Source organism: Leishmania panamensis (genome assembly GCF_000755165.1).
Source record: "Leishmania panamensis strain MHOM/PA/94/PSC-1 chromosome 27 sequence".
In the NCBI taxonomy this organism is placed as follows: domain Eukaryota; phylum Euglenozoa; class Kinetoplastea; order Trypanosomatida; family Trypanosomatidae; genus Leishmania; species Leishmania panamensis.
In genome coordinates, this window is record NC_025873.1 from 341,586 (window position 1) to 361,691 (window position 20,106).

Here is a 20,106-nt window from a genome sequence, read left to right on the forward strand (position 1 = left end):
ACTGTGTAGTGATGGATTAGGAAGTGAGAGAAACACAAGAGGCACCGCCTAGCAGAAAAAGAAAACGACTTCTGCAGACAGTGGGAGGCGGAGAGAGGGAGGTGGAGGTGGCTCCTCTTGACCGGTGTGTCTTCTCTGCTGTTCTGTTCTCACACACCATCCAGTGTCGTCTCCGCGCCTTGCCGTACTACGCTACCCCCCCCCCCCCCCCACACACACCAGCGTCGCCACCTCTCTCGCCGCCGCTCTCTCCAAGAAAGCGACAGCGTTTCAGTAGGTGCGTGGCTTTGTTTCTCTGTTTTCTCGCGTCTTCTGTGACTCCCACGGACAACATCCAAGTAGGCCCACCCTTCACTTACTCTGCCCACACGCACACACCCGAAAAAGACAAGAACAACAACACCCGTGTCGTGGAGTGGTCACCGCTTCACTGGCTTTCTTTCACCGTTGATCCTCTTCAGCGCCGAGGCGCCGCAACACGGCATCTTCGTTCTCCTCAACCCCCGTCTGCAGCGTTGGATTTGTTGAAAAAGAAAAAGGCGTTCATAAACCGAATCGTGGGAGCCCCATTGGTTCTCTCACGGTGCATCTTCGCTCTCTGCGTATTATGAGATGCAGGACAGGAGGTGCCGGAGGCGGTCATCTCCTCGTGTCGCTTCGCCTCTATGTTCTGCTCTCCACCTTTCTTCCTCCATCTCGCTGTGCTAGCCCATTTCCACACCTTCGACACGTAAGCGCACCTCATCGACGTTAACGAGTCTCCTGCGTCTCCCGCTTGCCAGTGGAAAGAAGAACTCGTACTGCTGCTGTATTCTTTCCTCCTGTGGGGCGCTTTGCTTTTTCCCTTCAGCGCTTTGTAGCGATTGACGTGGCGCCGACCGAGTTGAGCTCGCCCCCTCCTCTCTCCCTCGTCGGCCTCTTCCGTGCTGACGACTGCAACCACAGCGTTGCCTCTGCCCCACCGCCACCCCTCTGCCCATCATGGCCTACAGTCAGTCACAGCAGATGCAGAAGGACTTCCGGCTTCCGATGGTGCCAGGACTGTCCTGCGGTGAGGAAATGATGCGCCGCAACTACGACCGTCGCCAGATACATGGTGTGCGGATGGACTCCGCGACGATCATTCCTGGCGTGCCAGCAGACCGCACTCTCGGGGCCGGTGATGGTAACACCTACCCTCGCTCCACACTCAAGGACGCCGCGACGACCGTCACGGCGGCGGATGAGGCTAACGAGCAGAGCGTGGAGGACGTGACAGGACGTGTACTTCGCTACTACGGCTACTGCATCGAACCAGTCTCGGACAGTGCGCAGGAGATGGAGCGGGTGCGCAAGGTGATCATCAACTTCTACCTGGAGGATGGCACGATGAGCGTGACGGAGCCACGACAGGACAACTCCGGGTTTGCCTTTACCGCCAACCTGAAGCGCCATATCGTGCCCAACCCGGACGGCACACCGATTACCGCCGCGCAGCTTAGGGTCGGCGAGCCGGTGTCCTTCTACGGCCGCACGTACGAGCTGTACGACGCCGATCCCTTCACACGGGCCTTGCTCAAAGAAGCTGGAGAAAAGGTGCCGGCGGCCATCGTGCCGCCGACGGACGCGTACACCTCCATGCGCAGCCGCCCTGTGGCTAAAGCGCACGACGTCCCGTCCATCGCGGCGTCTAGCCCACTCAACACGATGCTCTCGGCAGCCCAGGTACGGGCAACCCGGCAATTCCTAGAGTTTGATCGTAAGGTGCTGCGGTGCGACTGCACATGGGACGACACGGCCAGTCTCTACGGCACAAAGCACTTTCTCACCCTCTACTACTTCCTTAGCGACGGCAGCCTTGCGCTGGTCGAGAAGGATGTGCAGAACAGCGGCCGCGATCCGTTCCCCAAGTTCTTTAGCCGCCAGCGGATCGCGAGGTCGACGGACCCCTCCGGCAAGTTCGACTCTTCGACTCTTGGCTCCGTCACCTTTAAGGAGAACGCGAACACAGTCTACTACACTGACGAGGACATCCGCATTGGAAACGTGCTCAACCTTTACGGCCGCCAGGTTAAGATCCACGACTACAATCAATACACTCGCGACTACATGGCAGAGCGATTTGGCATCACATCATACAAGCCCATTCCCGGCGCCACGCCGCCGCCGTTTGTGCCGCCGTGCTCGACCCGCCGCGAGATCTCCGAGGAGGAAATGCGGGAGCGCCACAACGAGAAGCACGAGGAGCTGCGCCGCCACCGCTTCGCCAACTCCGTTGTCAAGTTTCTCGCCCGCCTGGACAACAACAAAGAGGAAGATAAGGTGCGCCGCTTCGTACTGGCCGTTTACCCGGCCGACAACACCGTCTCCATCTTCGAGCCCGTCATCCGCAACAGTGGCATCGTGGGCGGAAAGTTTCTACAGCGCCAGAAGGTTCGCCGCGCCGACGGCGAGTATTTCCACGCGGACGACTTCTACGTCGGCGCGCGCGTGGAGCTGAACTCGTTCCCGCTCGTCATCCTCAACTCGGATGAGCACTCGCTGAACTACATGGAGCACAATCCCGAGGAGTTTAGCCACTCTGACATCAACAAAATCGTTCGCAAGATGCAAGCGATGCTGCAGAGTAGCACCACAGGTCTTGCCGAGGCCTTCCGCCTCGCCGACGAGAACCAGCGCGGCGGCCTCGACATGGCGGTGTTCCTGTCCATCATGAAGGAACTCAAGCTGGATGTCACCGAGCAGGAGATCCTGACAGTGCTGCGGTACTTCGACAAGAACAACGAGTCGTACGCCAGCTACGAGGAGGTGGCCAGTCGCATCATGCCAGAAGGTGGCGCGGTGGCACGCGATAACCGCTCGTGGGAGGCTATCTACCAGGAGAGCGCTGATCATGCCACCACGTCGTTCCTCAACGACCCGAAGGAGGCGGAGGAGGTGGAACGGAAGAAGCGCGAATCCGCGGCGGCGGCTCGAGGTGCGGCGGAGTTCCTCGAGCTCTACCATCAGCGCCGCCAGCTGTTCATGAAGGAGTTCCACGCCATCACTGACTATGCCAAGGACAGCCTGATCGGCGCTGATGAGTTCAAGATGTGTGTGCGGCGCAAGCTGCAGCTTACCTCCATTTGCGACGAAGAGATGAACGCACTGGCGAAAAAGCTTTTTCCTGCAGTGGTACCGCGTGTGTCGTACGAGGAGTTTATGCGCCTCCTGAACAGTACCTCGACCTACGCCCACACAGTCACTGCCATCGCTTCCCACAGTGCTTCGAAGTAAGTGGGAGTGTAGCGCGCGTTACATGGCAGCGGGTAGGGGAGGGAGGGGGGACACAGAGGCAGGTGCGTACCCTCCCCCTCTCTCTCTCTCAAAGTATGTGTGTGTGCGTTTGTGCGTGCGTATCCGTGGCTATAAATGTACGATGTACAGTACCAATGCAAGGAGAAGTGGAAGCAGCGCGCTGCCTCGACAGCCGCCCCACTGGAGTCTCGCGTGCTACCGTTGCTCACGTCTTCCCCTGTCCCAGTCACTCAGCATGAACAAAGGCATTTATGCCATGACTGCATGCAGATGTGCGCGACGCACGGTGGCAGCTCTGAGGCAGTGGCTGTCATCACTGCGCCGCCATCTCTTTTGTGTGTCGTGTGCGTGTGTGTGTGAAGTTTTTCCTGTTGCCTTTGTTCGCGTCAAGCCTTCAGTGTTTCTTCTTTCTGTGTGTGATATCCAAGTGAGGCTCACGAATCCCTTCCCTTCCAGTCTTCTCCTCTTCTTCCCCTCATCTGTGTTACTCTGCACCCAGCGATGGTGATAGGCTTCTCGCATTACACACTCACTCACTTATACCTCCACAGACCGGGAGAGGGGGGAGGCATGACTCGTACCATCTTAGAGATATAGACGCAGAGAGAGAGAGAGGGAGAGAAGGGGAGGGAGTGGCAGTGAGGTGAGTCCTTCGAACGTCTAGTCACCCCCCCCCTCCTTCCCCCCTCTCTCTTTCTCTTGTGTCTGTTAGCTGTAGCTGTGTGTCATCTATTTCGTTGTTGCTCTTCTGTTCATCTTCGTGTTGCTCCCACACGAGTGTCTCCATGTACGATAGAACGTCACTCGCGGCTTCCCTCTCCCGCCTCGCAGTACCAAAAACACCGATAACAACAAACAAAAATGAAGTGCGAAGAGCACATCCGGGAGGAACTCGTGAGGGCGTGTGTGTGTGTGTGGGGGGGGGTGTATACGTACATGTACACCTCTGCGACCCCCCACGCTGGGTAGTAAAGTCCAGCCTCTCCTTCCCACCCACCCCGCCTCTCTCCATGCCGGGCAGGATCGCTTTCTGTGCTTCTTTACACGCGAGAAGAGTGGACCTCTGCTCGAACAGTCGGTTCCCTTCTACTACTCTGCTACCTCTACTAGACAAGTCCACACCGCTTCATCTCTATTTCCTCAAGCGCAGCTCCCTACATCCCTCGCCTCCTCTAACTGGTCAAGCTACTTATTTGGTCGTCAAAATGCGCGTTAGAACGCTTCTGCTGCTGTGCCTGGCAGCAGCTGTTCTGAACGTTCTTGTCGCGCTCCCATCGCAAGCTGTGCCAGCCACGGCGGCGGATTGCCTTGATCTCGGATTCGAGAAGGATACGGTACGCTGCAGCATGTGCTCCACGTTGTTCCTCATGACGCAAAACACCGAACTGCGGCAAGAGTGCGAACGCTGCTGCACTGCTGCAGAGGGTGACGCGGCTGATGATGTCACCTACGTGTCGGGCCGAATCGAGCTCCGCAATATTGCCCATGTGATGGAATCGTGGGAGGTGAACTCGCTCACCATCTTTAAGCGCAAGTACAAGTCGGAGCCCTACTTCAAGCATCTCTCCTTTGTGGAGAAATCTTCATTGCTGTTTCCGCAAGTAGTACTCGTCGGCAGCGATCCCCAAGATGTATTGACACTCCAAATCGCAGGGTGGCCCCCCGAGACCATCCACGATCTCTTCAGGAAGAAGATTCAAGTGAAGTAGCCGCGCTGCTGTTGTACCTCTGTGTGCATGCAGCGGCTCTGCTAGCCTGAAGAAGATCCGCGTGCTCTGGAAGACATCTGGGGAGAGCCGGTCATCACCCACACTCTTGTGCTTGACGCCTTCTCCTCTCCGCCCACCCACAGACCTCATCTCCCCACTCCTTGAAAAGGACCTGAGAAACAGCTTAGAAGACGCAACAAGATACACTCTTGCTTTAAAGGACTTTGAGATCGTGAAGGGCGCGCGGTTCCATCTCCCTTCGGCGTGCAACAGTCTATGAATGTCCACGCCAATGAAGTTTCTCTCGCCATTGCTTCCGTGAACTCGCAAGCCCCCAAGCATGCCACGACGGTCATGCCCTCCACACGTGTTTTCTGCCGTGGCATCGCATTCTGCGATCTCGTATCAGGGAACAACTCCGCAGGTCTCAGTGCCTCCCCCCCTTCCCTCCCCTGCTCTCGGGGCTAGCCACGCAGCCCTCCCCCTCCCCGGCACTGCGCCAAGCCACCTCTGGTGGCAACAGGGTCATGCACCCACGATGTAGCGAGGCCAGAGTGCCAGCGTCACTGGAGCGCACCCCACCGCATTCTCACTGCCTGCTGGTGTGGCGCGCCTGCGCTGCCCCGACCAATGCACCCTGTGGGGAGCGGCGGGGTGGCGGCGGCTGGGGGTGGTGCGTTGGGCAGGGGGCAGGGCTCAGCTGGCTGTGCCAGACCATCGCCCCAGCGCGTGTGTCTATGGCGGCTGCGCACCACGTGATGGGCTCCCTGTGGGCGGGCCGTGGGGTCGAAAGGAGTTTGCCTCCTCTTCAGCGGATGAGAGTGGAGTCGTTGAGAAGAAACAATGCAATCGGTACTCATCACGTGGTTGCGGAAGCATCAGGAGCTTCTACATGTCTCACCGGCTCCCACCGTGAATCTCTCAACCTTCTCTGAGGTGTCTTGCTTCCCCTTAGCCGTGTGCCTAGACGTCTCTCCCTCTACCGTTGAGCTGGCAGTCGTAGTGCTTCTCCTGACTTTCTCTGCTCTTTTTTTCTTCACCCTTTATCTCTTCCCTGAACTCGCGTGGTGGCTTACCTCGGTCCCAGAGTGGCACATAAACTCGCGTACAGATCAACACTAACACGCGTACACTGTAGCACAGCCTTTACGGCTCCTCCGCCTGCCGTGATATTCTTTGGTCGCGTAGCGCTCTGCTGAGGCACGACAGATCTCTCTGTTCCCTTCCCTCTCCCCTTCACCACCGCCTTGCTCTTCTGAATATCATCCCAGCTCTCACACCCTCCATTATACTCTCAACACAGCACAGGAGACCGTCTCCTTTTTCGTCATTCTCTCCTCTCTCTCTCACACTGGGTACGCAAGAGCTGACGGTCGTTAGCGATCAATACGCTCGTTGTGTGGCACAAGTCTCTGTCTCTCTCTCTCTTCCCCTCTCGTCTAACGTGACTTCTTGAGCTCCTCCTCTGTTGTTCTGCTCAGTCGTGGATACCCCCCCCCCTGTGCGCCATCGCTGTGCGTCGCATTCACCCCATCACCCTTCTCTACGCAGAGGCCTGTACGCTCTTGACAGCCAGCAAGACAGGAAAGGGGAAAAAATGATGCGCCGAGCTTTGAGTGGCGTTATTGCCGTCCGAGCGTCGGCGATGCGCAACTACACAGATGCCCGAACTATTCGCCAGCCCAACCCATATGACCAACTCGTCAGCGCCGAGAACCAGCACTACGTGGAGAACCTCATGCGGCAGTACGAGGCCGACAGCGCCCTTGTCGATCCCAGCTGGGTGCCCGTCCTGGAGGCGATTCGGTCCAGGAATGACGATGCCCCTGTAGTGTCAACATTCAGCCGACCAATCGATGCCAAGTCGTTGTCGGAGAAGCAGCGTCACGACAATATGCGCCTTTCGTGGATGATCCGCGAATACGAGCGGTTTGGCCACCACATGGCGAAAGTCAACCCGCTCAGCGGCTACCACGCGGACAATCGCATCCTGGGCTCTCGCACACTGGCGCCAGAGGAGTTCTGCTTCAGCAAGGAGGATCTGAAACTTGTCTTCAACGTCACCCTTGGTGCCAGCTACGATGCGACCTTCGTCAGCGGTGGTACTTCCATGACGCTTCAGGAAATTATCGATCAACTACGCCGATTCTACTGCGGGCCAATCGGGTTCGAGTTCATGTCATCGGGCTTCTTTGAGTTGCGTAACTGGTTCCGCCACGAGGTCGCAAACTCCCTGCAGCCCTTGCCACACGAGGAGCGCAAGCTTTACTACAAGGACGTCATCAAGGCCTGCGGCTTCGAGAAGTTTCTGCAGGTGAAGTACGCCACCAAGCAGCGCTTCGGCCTCGACGGCGGCGAGGCGCTTATTCCAGCCTTGAACGCCGTAATTCTCACCTCGAGCAACCTCGGCGTGCAGAGCGCGATCATCGGCATGGCGCACCGTGGGCGCCTGAACGTCCTGGCGAACGTGCTACACAAGTCCCTACGCACCATCCTCAACGAGTTTGAAGGTCGTGTGGCTATCGAGAATGTGCACGTTAGCGGTGATGTCGAGTACCATCTCGGCAAGCGCAAGCACGTGAAGCTGGCCAACAATAAGTTGATCGAGTTGGACCTGCTGCCTAACCCGTCGCACCTCGAAGCCGTAAACCCTCTGGTGCTGGGTAAGGCGCATGCCCGCCAAGTCTACACGGACGATGTGGAGTGCACAACGGTGCTGCCCATCCTCATCCATGGTGATGCCGCATTCGCCGGCCAAGGATCGTGCTACGAGACGATGGGGTTCTGCGAGCTCGAAAACTTTCACGTCGGTGGCACACTGCACTTAGTCATCAACAACCAAATTGGCTTCACCACCAACCCCAAGGACTCGCGCGCGAGCGCGTACTGCACCGACCTGTCAAAGGTGAACAATGCCCCAGTGATGCATGTCAACGGCGACGACGTTGACGCGTGCGTGAAGGCGGCCAAGATTGCCGCACGCTTCCGCCATCAGTTCCACCGCGACATCATCATCGACCTCGTCTGCTACCGCCGCAACGGGCACAACGAGACCGACATGCCCGACTTTACCCAGCCCCAGCTGTACGAGCAGATCCGTCGGCACCCCTGTCTCGTCGACATCTACACCAAGACCCTCATCGAAGACGGCACACTGACGGCAGAAGAGGCCAAGGTGGAGAAGACGGAGTGGGACAGCGTCCTGCGCCAGGCGTACGAGCGCATGAACAGCACGCAGAACTTCGTGAAGGTCATGCCTGTGTTTGACCCCGAGAGCGAGAACACCTCAGCGGATTTGTCGTACGCGAAGATCGCCGCCGCCCGTGTGCCGCGGCCGGCTCCAGCGGTGGAGACCGGCGTCGAGGCCCAGACGCTCCGCGCTGCAGGCGTGCACCTGGCGTCCATCCCGAAGGAGATGCAGAAGCCGCACCCGGTGGTGGAGCGCACGTACGCTGCACGCAAGAAAGGTACGGAGCAGGGAGACGCAATCGAGTGGTGCCAAGCAGAGCTCATGGCGCTGGCCACGCTCTCGATGCAAGGGGTGCCGATACGGCTGACTGGCGAGGATGTCGAGCGCGGCACCTTCACACAGCGTCACGCCGGCATTACAGACATGAAGACGAACCTAAAGTACTTCCCGGTGAAGACGGTGTCGCCTTCGCAGGCACTCATCACCATCTCGAACAGCTCCCTCTCCGAGCTCGGCGTGTGCGGCTTCGAGATGGGGTACAACATGGAGAACACCCGCTCCATCACTATGTGGGAGGCCCAGTTCGGTGACTTTGCCAACGGTGCGCAGGTGATCTTCGACCAGTTCCTCAGTTGCTGCGAGGAGAAGTGGAATGAGCACAGCAACCTCATCCTGTCGCTCCCGCACGGCTACTCGGGTGCCGGCCCGGAGCACAGCTCTGCTCGTGTGGAGCGCTTCCTGCAGCTGAGCGACGACAGCGACCGAGTACCGTCGGACTTCCGCCACTTTTCCAACGATCAGGCGCTCGAAATCCGCATCCGTCGCCACAACTGGCAGGTGACTTACCCCAGCACACCAGCCAACTACTTCCATCTTCTGCGCCGCCAAGGACTGCGCGAGTTTCCGAAACCGCTTGTCAATTTCTTCTCGAAGGCACGCCTGCGTGCGCCGAACTTATCAAAACTGGCGGACATGGCTCAGGGGTCCAGATTCAAGGCGGTCATTGACACCGCGCGCACCGAGGACACGGTGGCTCGCAAGGTCGCGTTCTGCTCTGGCCAAATTGAGAGCATTGTGAATGATGCGAAGACAGCAATGCAGAAAGAGACCCCAGGCGTCCATGACGACGTCGTCCTCGTCACAGTCGAGCAGCTGGCCCCGTTCCCTTGGGAGCAGGTCGCGGATGTGATGGAGAAGTACGCGCAGCGTAACCCCGATACAGAGTTTGTATGGCTGCAGGAGGAGCCACGCAACATGGGGATGTGGATGCACATGCGACCCCGCATGAACAGCTTGATGCGACATCTCGGACTAAAGCAGAACCGCATCAACGTCGTGAGCCGCTCATCCTCAGCGTCGCCGTCTACCGGCTATGGCTCCGTGCACGTGGAGGAAGAAAAGAAGCTTATCCAGGAAATCATTGCAGGTTGACCGTGACAGCGCCCATGCTTGACTGAACTTCATGCTGCGAGCGCCGCTCCCCTCACTCTGCAGCACATACACCTGCGTGGGTGTTTGGTACGCGGCGTGTGCGATAAGGCTGAGGAAAAGGGGAAAAAAAACGGGAGTGGAAGAGCGAGTGAGCCTGTAAGGACGAGATTGAGAAGTGTCAACGTGCTCTCGTCACCCGTCTTTCTCCCAAACTCGATGTGTCTTACTTTTGGGGGCTTCTTGCGGTGACATGTGGTGTGCTTAGACGCTTGGAGGAGGTGATGCGCAGGCGTGCTGTCCCATGTGCGCTGTACGGCGCCACCCCCGAGGCTGTCACCTCTGCGTTGTATTGGTTGTTGTTGTGTCGTTGTTGTTGTTGTTCTTCTTCTCTATGTGCGTGGTGCTCCTTTTTTGGTGTTTTTCCTTCTTCGTCGAAATGTGGATTGGGGCAGTCCTCCTCCCGCGAGTGTCAAACACGGCTGCCACGATGAGGCACGCCGGCACACGCACGACAACCCTCGCCGAACACCTTTCGCTGCGCGTGCGTCCCCTCCCCTCTCCCTTTTCTGTCGTTATTTGAACGTACCAAATCTGAAAAAGACGTCGTCTCAGCACGTCGCTTGTCTCGTCTTCTCCTTTTAAATGTTTACTGCGCTTTACACACGTGCGCGACCTCGAACGACGTTGTCATGTTGCGTGCTTGTCTCTCTCTGTGTGCGTTTACTCTCCCACCCACCTACTCTCCTGCCTTCCATCCTTCGACATGTATGTTGCCCGTATGTGTATTGAATCCACGCGTCAACGCACGTGACAATGTGCCCTCGTGGTCTTGTGAGTTCGCTTCCAACCGGAGGGTAAGTGAGGAGATGGGAGCTGAAAGTGAGAAGGGACTCTAAGGAAAGGGGTGGTTAGTCATTGCTGTGGCTGGGATGGCTCTTGTCGCGGTTTGTGCTTCTGTACTCGGACTGTGCTTCTCTCTCACCGGTTTGTTTGGTGCTTTACTTAATCGCAGTACAGACAACGTACAGACGCGACAAAGGAGAACAGAAAGACGAAAAACGCGACAGGGAATGCTGTCGGGGGGAGGAGGAGAAGGAGGAGGGAGGGAGGGCTGGGGCGGACGGTTGGTTGCGGTGCTCGGCGGCACTCGACACCGCACATCCCGCGGCGCCTTTGACACAGTCGAGAACCGTCACAGTCCAGGCGAAACAAAAAAAAAAAGAGACGTGAAGAGAGGCGGGAACCGCTGCTCATCGTCAAGGATGGCGCTTCCCTCCCCTCTCCTCTCTACCCCGGTATCTCGCTCGTAGGAGTGGAAAATGGCATCCCCCAAAAGGCACAACACGACGGCACGGCCGTGCTGTGCCTGGTCGAAATTTGTTTAAAGTGCAGCTCCATGCTGGTATCGGCGGTGACATGGAGCATAGTTATCCCTACTCCTACGCAGCTCTGCCAACGTACGAGCAGTGGAGAAGTGTTCTGGATGCCCCTACTCTCTTACCCTTGGATTCATACAAAATAGCCCCTCCCTAACCCCGCCGTCTCTCTCTCTCCGCCTGAGTAAAGGTACACGTATGCCTGCACCCCCTACGTGCTCACTGCAAGCGTGCCACCAGTGCACGCTCCCACGATCCAAGAGAGGCGCACCACAATGAATACCGCGTGAGACCCCCGTGTTCCACACCAATACCGCTCACCGCTGCCTTCAACACACATTTTGGGTGATTCCGTCGCTGCTGTGTTGTACCTTTTTCTTCCTCCTTTGGTGTTTGTGTGACGTGGTGTCTTCTCTTCCTCGTCTGACAGCACCGACGCTGGTAATTGCAGGGATTTCGAACCTGCTAGAGCAACTACCAGTGTATCTCCCCCCCCCTACATCTCTCCTTCGTCCCCTCACGCGCCAGTCTGAGTCAAAGATGCGAACAGATCGCTCTCTATGGGTAGAGGACAAGTATGCACTGCGATGTCGCGGGTGTGCTGAGAAGTTCACCGTCTTTCGCCGTCGCCACCACTGCCGTAGGTGTGGTCAGGTATTCTGCTACGAGTGCCTCAAGCCTCCACCAACAGAAGCTTCCGTACCGCAGAGCATAATATTCAATGTTTATCAGTGGCTGGCGCCAACGCTGGCTACGCCGATAAGCACGCGAACATCGGCCGAGGTGCCGAAGACAGCAGGGAAATGTAACGCCGTTAGTAGTAGTCGCGATGGGGCTTCTGTTGCTGCGGTAGCAGCAGCAGCGGCAGCTGCGGAGCTTTCCATGCTTCTCTGTTGTCGCTGCGCTGCCACCGTGGCGAAGAACGCTTCGCGCGAAGCTTCGGCACCGCACGCCGAGTTCCCAGCCTCGTCACTCACAGGCAACAGCGCGGCCCAATCTCTGTCGAACGTACCGTCACCGCTTATGCTGAGTGTACCACTGCCGTGTCCGTCGTCACCGAAGCTGGAGACACCGATTCGGCTCGACGGAAGGAGTCCCCCTGAGGAGGCGCTGTCTCCCACCCCACTGCGTACACTACCTGCGATTGAAATGGCGCGCCAGTTAGCAGCCTCGGATTCCTCTAACATCGTGGCCCCCGAGTCTGTGGGCTGCACAGGAACACATGCAGAAACAGAAGAGGAGCGCGAGGTCACGTACTCTATCGGGCGCGTTTGGCGACCCCCACCGTCGATCATGGCGCAGTGGTGGGTAGCGCATCAGCAAGCCCTGAAGGACAGGGCAGCGCGCACCTTCCCAGGGCAGCAAACAAGTCCGTGTGCATCCACCTTGGAGAGCGCCGGTGCACTTGTGCGGACGCTTAGCGACGACCCCGTCAGCTTTGACGTGCGCTTTTTCCTGGGAGCAGATATGACGCAGCTGGCATCGGACTCCAAGGGCTGCGTATTGGGGAGCGCAGCGGTCATTGCGATGGCCGACGCACCTGCGTCGCTGCACGGATTCCTGAGCGACTTCGGTGCCGCGTGCACAACCCACCTCAAGGCGCGTATTCAACACACCCTTCAAGCTTATTTCCCCAACACTCACGGATCGCGACTATGTCGCCACCTAGCTGATGTTGCCTGGCATATCGTGCACCACACTGCTGTCGCCCTCGGTGCCAGTGTGTTTGACCACTTGTCCATCTTCTCTATCCTGAGCCCCGCGCAGCCCGTGCAGTGCATCGTGTACCCGGGCCTAGTGAACCGTCGACCTCATCCTTCCAAGCGGGTCATGAGCCCGTGCGATCATCCGCGCGTGCTGCTGCTTGCGGGGGACCTCTCCTATCCAGTGCAGCCGGCCGAGGACCTCGTTGACTACGTGCATTCCTACAGCGGCTACCTGGATAAGTTGTTCCAGCGACTGGTGATGTGGCAACCGGACGTGATTGTTGTCGAAGGCAACATGCACCATTACCTGCGTGCGCGTATCGAGGCGGAGGACCAGATGCGCCTCGTGCTAGACGTCGGTCGTGAATTTCTCGTGCAGCTCTCCTGGTGCTTGCATGCTGACATCATTGCTGATCTTCAGTACGTCGGCGTGGGCGACTTGACCACCACAGCGCCGCTGGGTCACTGCGCCCGCTTCGAGGTGCTTGAGTTGGCAGAGGAAGTGTGCTGCTGCTGCTTCCGCGGCTTCGACGCGCTCTCCTTTCATACCCTCATCCTCCGCGGTGAGCGGCAGTGGGAGGCAATGGAACAGGTAGTAAGGGAGGCAGTCGCCGTTGCCTATCACCTGGCCCTGCAGGCAAACGGCGCCGCTGCACTTGTACGGAAAGGGCTCTCTATTTCGGTGAGTAGCGCGACGGCGACCGCAGAGGAAGCCGCCGCAGCCGCTGCCATCACGATGAATGTGGGGTGCCAATTCCCGTCGTCGGTGCAGTCTGCATGCCGCCACGCCGCGAGCCCCGCTGCATTGTCCACCCTGAAGGACAACATCGTGGTGAACATTGTGCACATGGACCACCTATTCGAGGGGGGAACTGGCGGTGGTAGTGGCGCCGGTAATTCCGTCAACGGCAGGTCGGCGGTGGCGGTGGCAAGCGCCGTCATGAGCACACTGGCCAAGTCACGGAGCTCCGAGCTGCCCATCGAGCGCGGTGCTTCTCGTGGCCCGGTCACCCGTTTCCAAGCTAGTTCACACCTCGATTTGCCTGCCAGCAGCGCTGACACAGCGTCACCCAGCGCCCCCTTGTTGGGCCCGCCTCTCGGACGCGCTGAGGCGCCAGCGGCCAACGCCTACGCCGTGGTGCAACAGAAATCGGTCTTGACCTTCTACGGTGCCGGAGACGAGCGCCTCTTCCACTTTCTGGTGAACCGCTGCGCCGGGACGGAGTCACAGGTACTCTACTTGCACGGTGCGCATCGAGTGAAGGTGACCACGTCGACCAGTGCCTCTCTCCCTTCGGCAGCAGCCACACTCACTGACAGCGGTCTCGCGGACACCTTGGGTGCCGCGCAGATGTTGGCGTTTCACAAGGTCACCGCGCAGCAGAGCGCTGCGAGGGCGTTGACTGCGGCGGAGCCGCTGGACACTTACGCAATCGCCGCCTTCGTTGCCCATCTGAGGGGTTATTTCTCTCTTCGAATTCGCGTGGTGAACGAGGATGTCAGGGTAGCAGCAGCGGATGCGGCGACCGTGCCTGCCACCCCGGTTGACGCCATGATCGACGTCTGCACTCCGCACCTTCTGAACCTCTCCACAGCCGCCTTCCTGGAGTGGGTGCTGTACGGCTGGATACCTGCGCAGTCGAGGCACTCGGCGCAGTCGGGTCTACAGATCCACTTCCAGTTCCATTCCCTAGGGACGGCTGCGCAGCAGCAGCGCCAACCCAGTCCTGCCAATATCTCCGCCTACCCCAATACCGTGACGTTCTTGATGGAGCGAGTGCCTCTGTCGCGCATCGAATACCCGTCACCCGTGATGCCACGCGCCATTCCCGCACTGGAGGCGAAGGGATCCTCTGAGGAGCATCCGATTGGCATCGAGGATTACCTCTATGCTGGGAGCGACGCCGATGAAATGGAGGGTCTTCTCGCTGAGCTGCAACAGGCAACGCGCGCTTCTTTGGATCGAACGGAACAGCTAGAGAACACCAAAGCAGATGTGCTGACTGTAGCATCTGCGATAAGCACTGTCAGCTCTGCTGTGGGGGTGGAAGGAAAGGCATCCGCCGCCGCCAGGACGTCCTCGATGCCCACTGGGGAGGGTGCCTCGAGCGACTTGGGCCAGCTATGCGAAGCCGTGCAGCATGCGCTTTCAGCCCTTCACGATGCACGCCAGCGTGGGCAGCTGGATGTGGCGCTACTCCTCGCCAACATGCGCAGACATCTGCTTCCCGATCTTTTCGCCGCGTATCGCGGCTGGTACGTTGCGCAGCGGAAGGCCGGTGCAAAGGGTGCCACCAGCACCTCCACAGACGCCTCCGCAGCTGCCGGGCCTGAATACCCCTCATCTCTTCACCGACTGGACGGATGTCTGTATCACAAGGAGCGCTCGCAGTGGATTCGCCTGGCTGAGCCATCCAGCATCCTTGCCGCAGCCCTGCTGCACTTCTATCGTCCCGTTCCACCCAGTACGTCTTGCACCCCATCGAGCACAAAGGACGCAGCTGCAGGCATGGAGTTGGAACTAGTCAAGTCGGTCAGCAGCGAAGCAGCTGTGGCAGAACCCACCACACACCACCTCTCCTTTGCTGCCGATAGCACACTCACTACATCATCACTGAACATGAACTCGGCAGCACGGTCAGAAAAGCTGCAGCCCTTGTCGATGATAAGCCAACTGTCGCTAGAGGAAGCGCTCGAGGTGCTTCGCCAAAGCAGCAGAGCAGATGCGGCATCATCCACCTCGCTGAAGTGGACACTTTCTGGGTATCAGTGTGTAGTACACCCCGGTGTCGGTGGACCTGCTGGACTCGCTGGTGGGGCAGTGGCGACGATCAGCAGCGCCGCCAGTGTGGCAAGCATGATCGGTGGCGGCACCAGCAACGCCGATCCTATCATCACCGTAGACGTGCTCTTTCCCCGAAGCTTTGCAGCCCTTCACGTGCTCTACACAGACGGCGCTCCCTTTGATATCTGTGCCGCCCTGGTGCGATGTCGCCCCTTTAGCACCGACGGCGGCAAGTCGCACTCAAGGTTCTTCGTCACACATGATGGACGCTTTCTCATCAAGTCCGTGAAACCGATGGAGCTGCGCCACTTCCGAGAGTGGGCGCCGCGCTACTTTGCGAGGATGGCGGACTACTACGCGTCGTTGCAACAGCAACAGCAGCATCCGTCGCACTCGTCGGGCGGTGAGGCCAGTGCGCCCCTGCTCGACGCTCAGACGACACTGGGCAAAATCATGGGCCTCTACGCTGTTCAGGTGCAAGGGTCGCGCAGCAGAGCTGCGGCGCCGCCCACCACGTTCACTAGCTCAGTGCCCGGTGACACCACACCGCAGCTGCAGAACCTCCTCACAGACGGGACGCATTGCTTCATGGTCTCCGAGCAGCTCCTCTTTCAACGACCAGTGCGGGAGAAGTGGGACCTGAAAGGCAGCCAGCGCAACCGCACGACAGAGCAGACGGCTGCCGTACGCCTTGACGTGGACTTCGTTCAAGAGCGTCTACGGTTGGGCAACTTCTTCTTTTGCACGCCGGAGGTGAAGCGTCTCTTGATGGAGCACCTCTCTCGCGACACCGCGCTGCTGGCGGAGAGTGGCATCATGGACTACTCGCTCATGGCCTCCGTTGGCGACGGCAGCGTGTGCGTGGGCATCATCGACTATTTGCACCCCTACTCCTCCGCCAAGGTGCTGGAGTCGAAGGTGAAGTCTGGCCTAGACACAATGCTCGGCTACACTCGCCGCGACCCAACCATCATCGACCCGGCAAGCTATGCGGCGCGGTTTATGCGCTGGATGGATGGTTACTTCAACGGTGTCCCGGATCGACTGGACCCGCTCACCCGTGTGCAGCAGCTGAAGGAGCGCCGGGAAAGTGGTTTGGTCCAGAAGCGATACCATTTTTCACCCCTGTCCCGTGAGACGGGAAAGAGGTAGGTGGGGCAGGGGCGATTTGAGCGTCTCTCTATGGAGGGGTCAGTGAGTGGACGCACTATCCCGGGGCTGTACTTCTTTACGGCGTCTCTCTCTCCCCCCCCCCCCCAACGACTCCACCCTCGTTTCTCCTTTCCAGACAATTGCTGCTGCTGCTGCTGCTGCTGCTGTCGACTCGCCCGCCCCCCCCCCCTCAGCGTACCACGGAATGTTTGTCACGGTGCGCATGCTCACATTTCATACACACACGCCGCGCCGCAAGATGCGGATAGTCGGAGACGCGCCAGGACCACCCGTCTTCGCCCCCGCTTCCTCCCTCCACTCTCCCCCTTTGGTTTCTCTTTCAGGGCCTTTTATGGGCCCACACCACCTACTGCTACCTGCTCCCTTCTTATTCTATTTCCTGTCGGGTTCCTGCATTAACTCTCCCCACCCCATTCCCCTCGCCGCTGGTTGTTTTCCTTTTGCCTTTTCGTTTTCACTTGTATCGTCTACAGTGTGCTTCCTTTCCCGCTTCGCTCCGTCTTCCCTCCCCCTCCCCATTTCTCTCTTGGGTGCCCTGGGGGGGGCGTATGTCTGTGTGCGCCAATGATGCTGCTCCCATGTTGTTTCGTTCTCACGGTATGTGGAATCGTGTGTGCAATGCACGCCAACCTCCATCGTTTCACCCTCCTCCTCCTCCTCCATGCCACCATGGACCACAAACAGGAGCGCTACTGTTCTTGTGGGGTCTGGACACTTATCCTCATCTCGTATCTCGTTTCGCGTCGTGGATGAAGCGCATTGGCGTCTGTGACAGCCCGTAGCCGTTTCTATGGCCTCCCAAGGCACCTTCCAGATGAAGACTCGACAACATGCTGTTTGGCAGCCCGGCCATGCACTAGAGCATTTCATCCCAGTGTATCTCATCACACTACAAAGATGGAATCCAAAACGGACTCATTGACACCGACGCAACTCAGCGCGAGGTCTAGGCGTGCAGCGCCACTCTTGAGGAGGGGGCCGCTCACTTGGCACAACATCAGGTGTATCACTGCGTAGCACACAATTCCTACATCTTCGCTGCCGCCGCGCAATACGACGGCATGTCGCGAAGGCTCTCCGACAAACTGTGTGTGGGGGTGTGAATAGCTCTCCTCGGCCGCGACATCAGCATCTGGCGCCACCTGCGCAGCGCATTGCGATTTCTTCCTCCGTGTAAAGCTAGTTGCCAGCATGCTCATTCCCCCCGCGCTTGCTTGCGTCCCTATAGTACGCGCACGAGGCGGTGCCTGCGTGCGTGCGTTTGTGTGTGTGGGTGTGTGTGTGTGTATGTGTGTGTGGGGAGGGGGGTGCCTCTGTATACCCGTCTTTCTGTCTCTCGATCTCTGCGTGCGTGCTCATTAGCGCTCGGACTGAACGTCACGCTTGGATCGCCCATCCACTGCTTCTCATTCACTTCGTTTGAGCGCGTCGTATCGGCTGCCACGTCGCCGCTGCGCGTGTCTGCGCCTCCAGCTACCCCTTTTTGCTAGATTTCATATATACACCTCTTGATCTGTATGTAGCTGTGTCGTCATGGGGCGCCTCCTCCTCCCCGTGATGTCGTGGGCTTTTCTGCGAGTGACCCTCCGTGAACTACACCGCCTCCACGCAAAAACACTGGTGTCAACTCACACAGCACACCTCACAGGGCTGCACAACCTCCTTCAGCCTCCTCCCCCTTTGACGGAGCTCGGCGCAATGGCCTCCTCTGCTGGGCAGGAGAGAACACCATGCTATCTCTGAGGAGAGGCTGAACCTACTTGTGTCTTGTCCTCCCTCCACACCCATTGCTGCCGCCAGCCCTATGTTCCTTGCTTGTTCGGTGCAACGCTTTCCCCAATGCTCCCGGCTGCAGCGGCGTTTGATTCCACTCCGTCGACGCGTGTTACTCCCTTTCTGCACATTGTTTTCCCTCTCCTTCGCAGACGTATACCCAAGCGCACTAGCTTCCAGTTGTCTCGTCGTCCTCGTTGCCCTGCACACACAGCCTGACACATCGCTGCTCCGAAAAGTCCCCACCCCCCATCACACACGATGCTTGAATCCACCATGGAGAATCGGGGAGATTTCAGCGCGGATATGCCAGTGCAGCTTCCTCCCACCATTGACCCAGTGCATGAGCACTACCCGTTCTGCATTGTTTGGTCGCCTATTCCGATCCTGACGTGGTTTCTGCCGTTCGTGGGCCACATCGCGGTATGCGACAGCCAGGGCCACATCTATGACTTCCAAGAATCGTACCGCATTGGACAAGACCGCATGCTGTTCGGCAACCCAGTCAAGTACTGGGACATCTCACGCGACTGCATCCCGTCCTTTTACAACCCCGACCCGCACAACTCGCAAGAGAGATGGGCAGCGGTGCACCGTGAGGTGGAGGCGTACGATGCGGCAGTCGCGTCCGCAACCAACCACTTCCGCCAGGCAGAGACTTACAACTTCTTCGCAAACAACTGCCACGCTTTCGTGGCCGCAGCGCTGAATAGGAGCCAATTTCAGAAGGAGCACACGGGGACGGTGAGCCTCGCGATTGGTATGATGCTGCAGGGCCGCTACGTCAGCCTCAGACGCTTCATGAAGGCACACCTACCGTCTATCCTGCTCGTGTTCGCCATCCTCATTCTCAGTATTATGCTGTAAACCAACATATTGCGTCGCATTCAACTCAAAAACATTTTTCTCCTCCGCTTTGTCCACTCCCTGCCATTGAGCATGACGGCTCAGCCCTGCTCAACCCCACGGCCCGCCCACAGGGAGCCCATCACGTGGTGCGCAGCCGCCATAGACACACGCGCTGGGGCGATGGTCTGGCACAGCCAGCTGAGCCCTGCCCCCTGCCCAACGCACCACCCCCAGCCGCCGCCACCCCGCCGCTCCCCACAGGGTCCATTGGTCGGGGCAGCGCAGGCGCGCCACACCAGCAGGCAGTGAGAATGCGGTGGGGTGCGCTCCAGTGACGCTGGCACTCTGGCCTCGCTACATCGTGGGTGCATGACCCTGTCGCCACCAGAGGTGGCTCGGCGCAGTGGCGGGGAGGGGGTGGGCTGCGTGGCTACCCCCGAGAGCAGGGGAGGGAAGGGGTGGAAGCCCTGAGCACTGGGGTGTTATTCCCTGATACGAGATCGCAGAATGCAATGCCACGGCAGAAAACAGAGCTCAGTACCCACTCCGTCTGCATATCCCCATAATCTCCCAGAATCACTTCCTCCTTTCTCTTTTACCGCCCACAACTCAACAACATCGCCTGCCCACCCATCCCCTCATCATCTCCTCAACAAACAACAGGGATAGGGAGAGGAAGAGGAGTGGGGCAGTAACCCCTTAGAATTCACCGCCCAAATTGCCTTTAGTAGATTAATAGGCAACCACAGTACTCACAGCAGCCTTCCCTGGGCGTTAGGAACCTTCTTTCCTCCCTGTGCCTGTGTATACTGCTGCAAGACAAAAAAAAACTGAACAA

At 58.6% G+C, this 20,106-nt stretch overlaps 5 protein-coding genes across 5 annotated transcripts, besides 1 other annotated feature; all 5 read left to right on the forward strand.

The window, feature by feature from the left end:
* Positions 1–981: 981 nt before the first annotated feature.
* Positions 982–3,255, forward strand: LPMP_270860 (hypothetical protein; the record flags this gene model as incomplete). Its single annotated transcript, XM_010701873.1, has 1 exon — positions 982–3,255. The coding sequence occupies one exon, from the start codon at positions 982–984 to the stop codon at positions 3,253–3,255; it is 2,274 nt and encodes a 757-aa protein (XP_010700175.1).
* A 1,367-nt stretch (positions 3,256–4,622) lies between these two features.
* LPMP_270870 (hypothetical protein) lies at positions 4,623–4,985 on the forward strand (the record flags this gene model as incomplete). Its single annotated transcript, XM_010701874.1, has 1 exon — positions 4,623–4,985. The coding sequence occupies one exon, from the start codon at positions 4,623–4,625 to the stop codon at positions 4,983–4,985; it is 363 nt and encodes a 120-aa protein (XP_010700176.1).
* Positions 4,986–5,403: 418 nt separating this feature from the next.
* Positions 5,404–5,822: a repeat region.
* Positions 5,823–6,582: 760 nt separating this feature from the next.
* LPMP_270880 (2-oxoglutarate dehydrogenase subunit, putative) lies at positions 6,583–9,606 on the forward strand (the record flags this gene model as incomplete). The annotated part of the gene is made up of 1 exon (XM_010701875.1): positions 6,583–9,606. One exon carries the CDS (start codon positions 6,583–6,585, stop codon positions 9,604–9,606), a length of 3,024 nt encoding a protein of 1,007 aa, XP_010700177.1.
* A 1,916-nt stretch (positions 9,607–11,522) lies between these two features.
* Positions 11,523–16,625, forward strand: LPMP_270890 (phosphatidylinositol (3,5) kinase, putative; the record flags this gene model as incomplete). The annotated part of the gene is made up of 1 exon (XM_010701876.1): positions 11,523–16,625. The coding sequence occupies one exon, from the start codon at positions 11,523–11,525 to the stop codon at positions 16,623–16,625; it is 5,103 nt and encodes a 1,700-aa protein (XP_010700178.1).
* Positions 16,626–18,680: 2,055 nt separating this feature from the next.
* LPMP_270891 (hypothetical protein) lies at positions 18,681–19,286 on the forward strand (the record flags this gene model as incomplete). The annotated part of the gene is made up of 1 exon (XM_010701877.1): positions 18,681–19,286. One exon carries the CDS (start codon positions 18,681–18,683, stop codon positions 19,284–19,286), a length of 606 nt encoding a protein of 201 aa, XP_010700179.1.
* Positions 19,287–20,106: the final 820 nt, after the last annotated feature.